General features: G+C 37.6%; 1 protein-coding gene across 1 annotated transcript in view; it reads left to right on the top strand.

Moving 5' to 3' along the window:
- GLRA2 (glycine receptor alpha 2) overlaps positions 1-13,300 on the top strand; it is a gene marked incomplete at both ends in the record, with an annotated part of 134,892 nt that overhangs the window by 54,070 nt on the left and 67,522 nt on the right. The window contains 3 exons of the mRNA XM_083361287.1: positions 4,128-4,351; positions 10,655-10,737; positions 12,018-12,155. Coding sequence (XP_083217413.1) covers positions 4,128-4,351; positions 10,655-10,737; positions 12,018-12,155 — 445 coding nt within the window. The remainder of the gene's footprint in view (positions 1-4,127; positions 4,352-10,654; positions 10,738-12,017; positions 12,156-13,300) is intronic.

The raw sequence follows: 13,300 nt of genomic DNA, 5'->3' as shown, positions 1-13,300 counted from the left end.
AGATGGTAGAAGACAGGAAGGCTTGGAGGAACGTTGTCCATGGGGTCACGATAGGTCGGACACAACTTCGCAACTAACAACATCATATGCAGCATATTCAGGCTTTAATTTTTCTCCTATTATTTATATCACAATCCACTGACATCTGCTATGGCAGAAATGATACTAAGGTGTGGAATGTGGATCTATTGGAAAAATTAATTTCAATTATTAAAGTAAATTTGAACAATTTAAACTAGAGGGATAATCTGGATATATTTGGTTTCTTTTCACAGTAGTTCATCATTTCATGAAATGTTTGAATTTTATGCATGCATATGTACATTCAAGATGATAGATAGAGATAGATAGATAGATAGATAGATAGATAGATAGATAGATAGATAGATAGATAGATAGATAGATATGACAGATAGATAGAGATGATAGAGAGATGGAAATATAAAACATTTTTTAAATCTCTGATTTAGGAAATATGGTAATCATTCTTTCTGAAATACTCATTGGATATTATAAATAAATTATAAACTCCCCCTAAGGTTTTATTGAATTAACTTAGTTTCCAGATTATAAAATACATATTTGTTTTCCTTAAACTTTGGGACAGTTAGTTTTCGAATATGGAATACTCCAATTTTCAATTACTGAAACTTACTTTCATGAATAGCTTTTATAAAAATCCTTTCCAAATGAAGTTTCAGTCCTGCGAAAGCATTTAGACAATTTAAAGACTGTAACAAAAATAAAACTGGATGTATTGGCTTCTGTTTTAAGTAAATTGTATTCCTCTAGTGATCTTATAAAAGTTTTAAAATATCATTAATAATTACCTGATTGAAAATGTCTATCACATTGTCTAACTATATTTTTCAAATGTTTCCTACCCTTATAAATTTTAAAGTAGAATTCTTAATTTTCATGTGAATTCAAACAGAAAAATTGACTTCTTGTCCAGTTGTGCCCAGAAATGTATGTACATGTTTATGTATCTGATAAAAGGTTTTTTGTTTTTTTTTTTACAAAAAATACAATCCAAATAATGCAAAGGGAAATATCTAAAAAATAAAACCCCAAAATTTTAGAAAATAGGCATTCCAGAAACATCTGCTACCTATTCTGTCTAGCCTAAAGCCTGGGGATGAGTCCATTTTAAGAACTTCTTTATGTAATGTCAGAGTCGGGGTCCATTCAGAGCAGGGTTGACTCAGAATGGCCATGCTATTCCAGAGGGTCTCTAAGGTTATGAGGTGCCTTATTTGATGGAATATGGACCATGCTGAATCTGTCAGATTATATAGGATGAACTATTGGGAGACAGGCAGTCTCTTCAAAATGGCCAGTTTTTATGCCATGAATGATTTTATAGTGATAACGAGAAGCTTAAATTGCATTTGGAAGCCAACTGTTAACTGACAAGTATCCCTTGGTAGTGAATACATTGTAAGTAACAAAAAGTTCTAGATAGCCGAACAATTCTGCATTCACTTTCTGTATGGGATGAGGGGGGGAAAGAGAAATGTTTCCCTGTTCCCCAGGGTTGATGGTCAAATTCTTGTTATGTTGTTGAAATAATCATAAGTGAAATGATGATATTTCATTACAAGAACTTTGCCCAATCTGCTACAGCTACACTTAGTATATGACTGACTGTGACAGTGGCTAGGTATGTACTGTATATGCATTGAAAATGCAAACAAGTAAATCCATTCAAATGCAAGATTATGTTCAAATGAGCACATGTTTGAATGACACTCTTTCACATTTCTTGCTCAGTTAGAAAGCTAAAGAACAGGTGATTATAGCATGACTTGTGTCATTCATTTATATCCAAGAAGCCATTAGAACCTTTTTGGCACCAGGGACCAATTTCATGCAAGACAATTTTTCCACAGACATGTGGGGTGGGGTGGCAAGGGGTGTGCAACCTATATTCTTCACATGCACAGTTTACAGTAAGGTTCGTGCTCCTATGAGAATCTAATGTCTGATGATCTGAGTGGAGCTGGAGCAGTGATGCTAGCATTGGGGAGCAGCTGCAAATACAGATGAAGCTTCGCTCACTTGCCCACTGTTCACTTCCATCTGTGCAGCCCAGTTCCTAATAGGCCACAGATTGCTATTGGTCCATGGCCCGGGGGTTGGGGACCCTTGCATTAGGGTGAACATACGTATATGGAAAACAAAACAAATCAAGCATTATCTTAACTGTAGCTTGATTTTTTAAAAAAATGAAATTAGATATCTATTTAAAAAGATGAAGACTGGTGGGTCTTCATGCCATTGCTCCCCATGTATCTTTGATTAGCAAAACTAACCTCATAGTAGCCTTGAAGTAGATATCATGTCAGGACTCACTCATACAACATTTCTCATTCACAAAGATATAGCTGAAAGGTGAGGGGAAAAATCAGTAACAGCCTCCACTCACCTTCAAAGACATTCCACATCAAACAACTCTGCCAGTTGTTACACAATGATGCCATAACCATGTACCATTAAGGAAAAAACTCCTAAAGTTACTCAGTCAATATTTTCCATAATGTTTCTGCATAGCACAAAATGTCAATGTTATCAAATGTTAGTTCTTCCTAGGACCCACTGTGTTTACCTTCCAATAATTCAAAATGCATTCTCTGAAGTGAGTTTAATAAATATTATTCACAGATTCCTAGCTAATATTTATTTATAAATTACTCTGCTGGATATACTCTATGAATGCTTAGCTAGAGACTTGCAAATTAATCAGTGAGGAGGCAATCAAAATTAGTCTTTAAAATTCTGGCAGGTTTTTATAATGTTTAGACAGTTTTTATTCTCACTATTGTGGAATACTAATTACATTTCAAAATGTTTCCACTATGCTGAATAGATAAATTTTATTAATTTTATCAATAAAACATATGGTAAGTGAAAAGCTGGACTCTGTGATACAGAGTTTAATTTTGTTTTGGTCCTAAAAAGAATGAGGTAAAATTGCCACTCCATAGCTTTATGATTTCAGTAAACAACAACAACAACAACAACAACAACAACAACAACAACAATAATAATAATAATAATAATAATAATAATAATAATAATAAATCAATGGTTGTATCAGTAATAATAGGAGCAATAGCCAAAAGGCTGCCTAGATACATGGAGATTTTGAACTTATCAGATCTGAATATTCTGATTTTGCAAAAAACCATCTTACTCGGAACTGCCTTAGACGTTACCTTAACAGGTCCGTGATTAGGACTTGAACTGTTAAGTTTTTACCAGTCCCAGAATGTGAATTGAATTGAAGATTAAATCTTAAATAAAAATAATAATAATACACCATTGGCATTAATAAATGCGCCATCAGTCAATTGCAAAGGTGGTTTTACTGAGAACAGCTTCCATCCTGCTGTGATACCTGTAACACCATCAAACAACCAGATCTGCCTGTCCCAGGTCCTTGGTAAGGACTCGATAGATAGACAAAAATGCCAAACCCAGTCTGAACATCTGGTTGGCTGTGCGATTAATAATAATAATAATAATAATAATAATAATAATAATAATAATAATAATAACAACAACAACAACAACAACAACAACAACAATAATAATAATAATAATAATAATAATAATAATAATAATAATAATAATAATAATAATGAACTTTTGATTCCAAATAGACATTTGGCTCACAGGTGATGCATGAATGGAAGAAAAACAGTTAGAAAAAATTACAAAATACCACAATCTGCAAATTGAAGTTGAGTGATTATGGAAGAAGAAATCAATGGTTGTACCACCCTTGAAGCAATACCCAGAGGGCTGCCTAGATACTTGGAAATTTTGAATTTATTAGACCTAAATATTCTGACTTTGCAAAAATCCACTTTACTCAGAACTGCCTATATACTGAGACGTTACCTAAACAGCTCTTAGGTCCTTGGTTAGGATTTGAAGTGTTAAGTTTTTACCAATCCCAAACTGTGAATTGAATTGAATATTAATAACAATAGATTTTCCTTGACTAATATAAAGTATAATATTGTATCAGATAATTCAATAATTGATCTAGGGTTCAAAGTCTAAAAGCACAATCATTTGGACAAGAGATTAAATAATTGGTATATCTGACATTTCTATAGGACTACAGAGTGAACATTTTTTTGAGGCAGCAGTGGAACGATTCCCGTCTTGCTTATAGTGAATACCCTGATGACTCCTTGGATTTGGATCCATCAATGTTGGACTCTATTTGGAAACCCGATTTATTCTTTGCCAATGAGAAAGGCGCAAACTTCCATGATGTTACCACAGACAACAAGCTTCTAAGGATTTCCAAAAATGGGAAAGTATTATACAGTATCAGGTATGTACATGTTGGGCATATTCTTGGTTTTTGAAAAATGTGTCTTAGATCACAGAATGGAATTTAAATATCCAGCTGAGGTTTGAATCCAACAGGGCAGAAAAAAGGTCTCCACTATGCTTGGCTTTCTCTTCTCAGATGAAAAAACCATCAGATGATGATGGTTCTCATCAAGACCATCAAGGATTGATAAGACATAAAAGAAGCTTGCTGCTCCAAAACCACTTTCCCATCTTCATGAGCTGGGAGTGCACAAGACCCAGGCGCCTAATGGATCCTGAACAGTTCCAGGTGGCACTTGGACCTGTGCCTGCCATCTTCACTCACAGCCCGGTCGATGCCTTAGTGGAAGCTGGGAAAGGGCAGCCAGGGAGGCACTTGACCACGTTGTGCCTATGCAGTCCCTGTCCCGGCACAGATCCCGGCGGGCTCCATGGTTTTCCATGGAGCTCCGGAAGATGAAGCATCGGAGACGGAGCCTAGAGAGCTGTTGGAGATCCAGCCGGTCTGAATCTGACCGATTGCAGTTAAGAACCTTTACGAGGTCTTATCTCGCAGCGATGGAGGCAGCAAAGTTCAACTACTTCGCTGCCCCCATCGCGTCCGCAGATAATCACCAGGCTGCCTTGTTTAGGGTGACTCGCTCCCTCCTTAATCAGGAGGTGAGGGAGGAGCCCTTGCAGGGTTGTGCCAAGGAGTTTAGTCAACATCTGGCAGACAAAATCGCTCAGATTCGAGCCGGTTTGGACTCCGACTGGGCGGAGTCTGACGGGGGGGAGACGAGCGGTCTTGGGAACGTTATCTGGGAAGAATTCAACCCTGTGACTCCATAAGAGGTGGACAGGATCATGGGGAGGCTGAGTTCCACCACGTGTTTATTGGACCTGTGCCCCTCCTGGCTGGTATATGCAGTTCGGGAGGGGATGCAAGGCTGGCTCCAGGCAGTAATAACTGCTTCTTTGAGGGAGGGTAGCTTCCCTGCCGCCTTGAAGGAGGCAGTGGTGAGGCCCCTCCTCAAGAAGCCTGCCCTGGACCCTGCTATTTTGAACAACTATTGTCCGGTCTCCAACCTTTGCTTTCTAGCGAAGGTTGTTGAGAGTGTGGTGGCACATCAGCTCCCTCTGTTCCTGGAGGAAGAGGATTATCTGGACCCCTACCAATCGGGTTTTAGGCCCGGGTACAGCATGTAGTTGCGCTGGTGAATGATCTCTGGCGGGCTCAGGACAGGGGTTGTTCCTCTGTCCTAGTCCTATTAGATCTCTCAGCGGCTTTTGATACCATCGACCATGGTATCTTACTGCGGCACCTCAGGGGGTTGGGAGTGGGTGGCACTGTTTTACAGTGGTTCTCCTCCTACCTCCTGGGTCGTTTGCAGTCGGTGTTGGCAGGGGGGCAGAGGTCGGCCTCAAGGCCTCTCGTTTGTGGAGTCCCTCAGGGGTTGGTCCTCTCGCTCCTCCTGTTCAACATCTATATGAAGCCGCTGGGTGAGATCATTCGTGGTTTTGGGGTGGGGTATCATCAGTATGCTGATGATACCCAACTTTTTATTTCAACCCCAAATCAACCCAGTGATGCCCTTGCTGTGATGTCCCATTGCCTGGAGGTGGTTCAGGTCTGGATGGGGAGGAACAGGCTTCATTTTAATCCCGACAAGACCGAGTGGCTGTACATACTGGCATCTCAGGTTACCCAGTCTATTCCATCTTTAACTATGGGGGGTGAGGTGTTACCCCCCCCCCGTAGATAGGGCTCGCAACCTGGGCGTCCTCCTTGATTCACAGCTCAGTTTAGAAGATCATATAGGAGCTGTGACCAGGGGGGCTTTTTCCCAGGTTCGCCTGGTGCACCAGTTGCGGCCCTATTTGGACCGAGATGCCCTATGTACAGTCACTCATGCACTTGTGACCTCTCGGATATACTACTGCAATGCTCTCTACATGGGGCTGCCCTTGAGGACCACTCGGAGGCTCCAACTGGTGCAGAATGCGGCCACATGAGTTGTGATGGGGGTCTCCTGATAGTCCCATATAACACCTCTGCTCTGCGAGCTGCATTGGCTTCCAGTTGCCTTCCGGGTGAGATTCAAGGTGCTGGTGATGACCTATAAAGCCCTAAATGGCATGGGCCTGGATTATTTATGGGAGCACCTTCTGCCGGTGTTAACTTCCCATCGTCCTGTGCGCTCCCACAGCGAGGGCCTCCTCAGGGTGCCGTCGGCCAGGGAATGCTGACTGGCAGCCCCCAGGGGGAGAGCATTCTCTATGGGCACACCTGCCCTCTGGAACCAGCTCCCTGTTGAGCTCCGGATGGCTTCCGACCTTCGCTCCCTTTGCCGCCACCTGAAAACTTGGTTATTTGAGCTTGCCGGCCTGGACTGAGGGATTGGGATTTTAAATTTTTAGAATGTGATTTACTTGTTGGGGCTAATTTAATTTAATTTATTTTTAACTATATATATTGTGTTTTAACTGCCCTGTACACCGCCCCGAGTCCTTCAGGAGAAGGGCGGTATATAAATCCAATAAAACTAAATAAAATAAACTTGTGTAAATTGCATTTCAAAGCAAAAAGAAAATGTAGTCTACTATATGCCTGAAATCATGCCCCATGTGCTAGTATTGGGCTACTAATAATTTAATTTTTGCAATGGAGCCTTCCAGATAGAAAGTACACTTAAATTATGAAGCTAAATTAATATTTTCTATACAGGTAGTCCTTGATTTGCAACAGTTCATTTAGTGACTGTTCAAAGTTACAATAGCACTCAAACAACTGACTTATGACCATTTTTCCCAGTTACAACCTTTGCAGCATCCCCATGATCATGTGATTAAAATTCAGATGCTTGGCAACTGGTTCATATTTATGATGGTTGCAGTGTCCCGGAATCATGTGATCAACTTTTGTGACCTTCTGACAAGCAAAGTCAATGGGAAGTGAGAATCACTTAACACTAGTAATTATGTTACTAACTTAGCAACTGCAGTGATTCACTTAACAACTGAGGCAAGGTCATAAAATGGGGCAAAACATACTTAACAAATGTCTCACTTACTGTACCAACAGAAATTTGGGCTCAATTGTAGTTGTAACTTGAGGACTACCTGTATTCTAAATAGTTCTCTTTCTTGCTGCAATATTTTTTATTACCTGGAAGCTACATATTCATTTAGTGAAGAATTTGAAACTATAACCCAAAAGCTCACAATTCTACTTAGATGCAATAAAGATATAAGAATTTTCACCCATACAGAAACACACACACCCATTTCAGTGTATTTTCTACTTTATCTTCTACAGTTTCTGATTTTATTTATCCAACTGTGAAGAAAAGCAAATTAATTTTAACCCAAGTCCTAAGATCCTTTTTTAGGTTAACGCCAGGGACAAGCAAATGCTGGTTTTTTGAACTATTGTTGCATTGTTATAGTTGTTGCATTGTTGTAGTTGTTGCATTCCAATAGTCATTATAGGTTGGATACTGATATAATACTATTACTGGTTTACTGAGGACAGAGACAATATTTTAATTGGTTTTTTGAGTTTGCAGAGGGTTAGTATTTTTTCTCGTAAACGTTTTTAGGTATAGGAAGCATATTAGGGACTTTTACTCCCTCAAAAAAAAAAATCAGCAGAAATCACATCATCATTGCTTTATGGATTAGGCTGTGTTCTAGTGGCACAATCTCCTGGGCTTTGGAAACCATACAAAGCAATTTGAGTTGTTTGCAGAACAGAAACAAATAATAAGGATAAATAAAAAGAGAATTCAGGATGAATTCTAAGGTTAAACCTACAATCGTGGCTCTACATATTGCATAGAATTCAGTATTATTTAATTGTGACCTCTGCTCAGATTATGGAAGGCCTGGTCTAGGCTTAGAAAATCCAAAAAGCTATGGTCTATTGACTCCAAGAGTCAAGATAAAAGATAAGAGGACTTCACCCCCTGAAACTATTCTCTCAATAATTTTAGAACTGCTTCTAACAGACATAACTACTCAGCATTAGCATAAACTATTAATTCCAACTCAGCAGTCCAATCACTGAGATAATATCTTCACTCTTTCTGAGACATCTTTTGAGTTATCAGTCTAGACCAGAGTTTCTATGCTGGCTGGAGAATTCTGAGAGTTGAAATCACACGTCTTAAAGTTGCCAAGGTTAAGAAAAGCTGGTCTAGACTACAATCCAAGGATTAAGCAGTCTCACTTTGTAATGTATTAGCCATAACTGTTTTAATCACTTGCTTAATGTCTGACCTAGATTGCTGTATTGCTTAACAATTGCTGTTACTGAAAGCCAGACTGGCTGTCTCCAAGCTGATAATTAGGCTTGGGGCAGGAAACTGTTACTTTAAACCTATTGGTTGCTGCCTAGAGGCTAACGGTATAAATAGCTGTGCAGCAGTCATTAGGGCTGCTTCTGTTCTGAGTTAATAAACTTGTTTGCTATTTCAACACTTCCTCTCACTTAATGCCTAAAAAACCCGAAGGTACAACAACTTATATTTAGCTTTTAAGGCCAAAGTTAGCTAGTCGTGGTTAGAGGATCTTTCTGCAGGGATTTTGGCTACGCTTATGACTATCAGAAACTCAATCTCATGTTGTTATTTTTTGTTTATATACTTGTATACAAATACAATTATTATATGGTTACATAACTATACTTCTATTTTATTAAATTAAATTATTTTCTAACAATAAACCCAAATCCAAACATGCAATTAACTGATTTTCTGTATGAGAAAAATTAATGAGGCACAAACATGTTTATTCAGTGTGATATTCTTTCAAGATAGATCAGCAACCAGAGTGAATGACCACCTGAATTCTCAGTAGAAGTAAATGTGTTGTTACTTAACAGTTCTATTTTCACCTGTTTAGAATAGAATATAGCTGGAAGGGACCTTGGAGGTCTTCTTGTCCGGCCCCCTGCTCAAGCAGGAGAACCTATACCATCTCAGACAAGTGACTCTCCACTCTCTTCTTAAAAACCTCCAGTGATGGAGTGCCCATGGTTTCTGAAGGCAAGCTGTTCCACTGGTTAATTGTCCTCAGGAAGTTTCTCCTTAATTCCAGGCTGCTTCTCTCTTTGATCAGTTTCCAACCACTGTTTCTTGTCTTACTCTCTGGTGCTTTGGAGAATAGTTTGATCTCCTCTTCTTTGTGGCAACCCCTCAAATACTGGAATACTGCTATCATGTCACCTTTATTTCTTCTTTTCTTTAGACTAGCCAAATCCAAATCCTGCAGCCGTTCTTCATATGTTTTGGTCTCCAGGCCTTTTATCATTTTAGTTGCTCTTGTCTGAACTTTTTCCAAGGTCTCAACATCTTTTTTGTAGTATGGTGACCAGAATTGGCTTCTGTATTCCAGGTGTGGTCTTACTAGGGTTTTATGAAACGGTACTAATATCTCACGTGATCTTGATTCTATGCCTCTGTTTATACCATCCAGGATTATATTAGTTTTTTTGGCTGCTGCTGCACACTGCTGGCTCATAATCAAGTGATCGTCCCTCTCACAGTTGCTATTTTTGAGCCAGGTCTCTCCCAATCTGTACTTAAACCTTTGGTTTTTCCTGCCTAAATGTAAAACTTTGCTTTTGGTGTTTACACTGGGTTTCTGATAAGAAATACTTTTACCTAAAAATGAAATTCTCAGTCATCTAATATTCATGAAAAGAAAACAAACTACTGTTGATGGCAAAATATCAGAGGAAAGTGAAAGGAATTTACAAAAAAAAGCCAAAGGATAGAGTTTGAAGAATTTTACTCTACTACTTTATAATACTAAGACCCTTGATTAAAGGCCCAAATGATCACATTATTGATTACTGGATTAAATACTTGTGCTCATTCATTTATTTGTATTTGAGAGGGGGGAGAGGCAATAAGCCCTCGTTTTTTCTATCCCAAATGTGTCATTTTCTTTATTGCTGTCACTATGTTCTTTTAGTTTTTACATCAGGGAACTTAATGGTACTTGTACAAATATAATACAAATAGTCCTCGACTTACAACCACAACTGAACCCAAATTTTTTGTTGCTAAGTGAGACAGTTGTCAATGAATTCTGCCCCATTTTATGACCTTTCTTGCCACAGTTGTTAAGTGAATCACTGTACTAGGTATGTTAGTAACACCATTGTTAAGTGAATCTGGCTTTCCCTTTGATTTTGCTTGTCAGAAGGTCACAAAAGGTGATCACATGGCCCTGGGACACTGCAACTGTCATAATTTCATTTTAGTAGCAATTCCAAACTTACTAAACACATTTACATTTCTTTGCATTCCTTTAGGCTAACATTAACTTTATCCTGTCCTATGGACCTAAAGAATTTTCCTATGGATGTACAAACATGTACAATGCAACTAGAAAGCTGTAAGTCATATATTATATTTTTTTAAAAAAATACACCAGTCATAATCTGACTCTTCAAGATGTACTATTTAATATCACTTCATGTAGTATAATACTGAGCTTCTGGCATATACAGAATATGTCACAGAAAACAACTGGAGAAAGCAAACAGAAGAGGGATACAGTATCCCTACTACAGCTGCTATTATTTTTTTTACTTTACTGTTTTTGAAAAAGAAAAGGTAATTTTATTGGCCTTAATTTGTTCTTGTAATGGAACCTATTAAGGCATCTTAAGACCTGATGGCCTTTGAGAAGACAGAACTACATGTTCTAATTCAAATTCCTATAATTTGGCAGAACCTTTTATTCTCCAAATCCCTCAAAGAAGGTGACTGGGAATTCTGGGATTTGCAGTCCCCTATATGTTTGAAGAGAATCTTGGGGGGAAATGATCTTATTTCTCAACCTTGAGGAATGGATATGGCCTTTATGGATAGGGTGACTAAATTCTGAGCTGTCTGTTAATGTTTATCAGTAAGCAAGCTATTTGCTTTCTCTATTTCTTTCTCTTTAGTGATAGTATACTGTAAATGGTTTTCCTACTTAAGGTCCTGAATAAAAATTATCTTTGGATAATTGAAATTTTTGACTTGGAGGACTATTTGACACTTGAAATACAAAGCCAAAGAATAAATACATGGAGTAAAGAATGACATTTCTGAGGCAGGCCTTTGGGGGTGCATCTTTATATTTAACATACAGTATCAATCCTCCATATCCCCATAGGCAAACAGCATGAATTGGATGGGGGTAATAATAGTAAAAGTGATAGGTATAGAAGCACCTGGATATTCCTGAGGCACTCAGATGTAATATTTAAAGATGCTAGTGTTATTATCCAAATAGGATTGGAGACTTGATAGCATCTAATGCAGATGTTTCCAATATAGAGTTGTCCAAATATATTATACCTAAAAGTGCCTTAGTTTGTGGCTGCCATGCTATTGTAGTTTATAAATTGTAGTCTCAATTTATATCAGGGTAAAAGATGTAGAAAGTCCTATCCACTTCACTTTAATATCTTTGTTATAAATATGCTTATGGTCAAATGTTCCCCAAGTTTAATCTAGATATTCCTGATTTATTGATGTCACATCACTCCATGCATTAACCATAATCTGAATGTATTTATCTATTAGTGATCTTTTCTCTTTCAGAAATTAAATAATTTTCCAATTGTTACTATTTGCCTGTTGTAGCAATTCTATTATTATCTAATCACAAATAATTTGTTCTAGTTGGCTATACAATGAATGACCTGATATTTGAATGGATGAGTGATGGCCCAGTACAAGTAGCAGAAGGCTTAACTCTGCCGCAGTTTATTTTGAAAGAAGAGAAGGAGCTTGGTTATTGCACAAAGCATTACAATACTGGTAAGTATTGTATTACTCAACAATGATTTCCAAATTTTATGGGTGATGTTAGAAACTTATTAGAGAATCCTGGTTGTTAATATTAAAATTAATGCACACTTATTACCTAATTGAATCAACAAAATGGATTTGATTACATTTCTTTTAAAAAGAACTAATTCAAATCATGAGCCAATATACACTTATCAACAGTGAAGCTGCAAATTGGGTATTGATTTATTTAACAGTATTGCATAATACTTTGGCTATTGACATCCTGATGTCTTGATAAATTGCAAATAGTAGTATCTGGCCAAGAAAAACTTATCCATTGATGATAAACAATGATCCATCTTTAAAGTCATACCAACCCTCTTAAGAATTATGATCAAAATTTGAAAATGCTAGATTAAGGCCAAGCCATATGAATTAGCATTGCAATTCCTAAGTTAAACTTCTAACAACACATTGTATATAATCAGTTTTTATTCAATATATCCATGACGTCTGGTGCACCAGAAATAACATTAACATAACATAGTTGTGAACTTGTTGGTTTGGAATTTGGAAAACATAGGTTCTAGTACAGTTGCAGCTGACCTGGTTACTTTCTCCCAGCCCAGCCTACCTTACACGATTGTTGTGGGAAAAACTAAGAGAACAAAATAGTATGTGTGTTGCCTTGAAGTCCTGGCTGAATGGTGATATATAAATTTAAGAAGTTTTATAATGAAAGAAAGTAGCTTCATAGCTTTGAAAATAATCCATCAAATCTCATTAATAATGACTTTCAGTTTAATTTGTTTCCTTCAATTTCTTATAAAAATACTAAAACCAAAATTTCAATTCATTTTCAAGGTTTTAATAGATATGGAATTTCAAAGGACATGATTCAAATGTGTAACTGGGATATATCCAGCCACAAAAGGCCCTGAGGACATGCATTCTCTAGGAAATCCCAGAATCAGAAGGCATCTCATAGAGCCTTTTCTAAACTAACAAACTGTATTAAGAGAAATTAGGTTTTATTAATATACATCTTTATTATAGACCTTGGAATGGAGCAGAGCATGAGAAAACACTATCTAGGCATACCCAGATATTTTTATTGCAATTTGAAAAATACCAAAGAGAAAAAGTGATAAAGCCAAAGAATAATTTTTAGG

Source organism: Vipera ursinii (assembly GCF_947247035.1).
Source record: "Vipera ursinii genome assembly, chromosome: 4".
Lineage (NCBI taxonomy): Eukaryota > Metazoa > Chordata > Lepidosauria > Squamata > Viperidae > Vipera > Vipera ursinii.
Note: the sequence above shows the minus strand (reverse complement) of the source record. Positions and strands in the feature narration are given on the sequence as shown.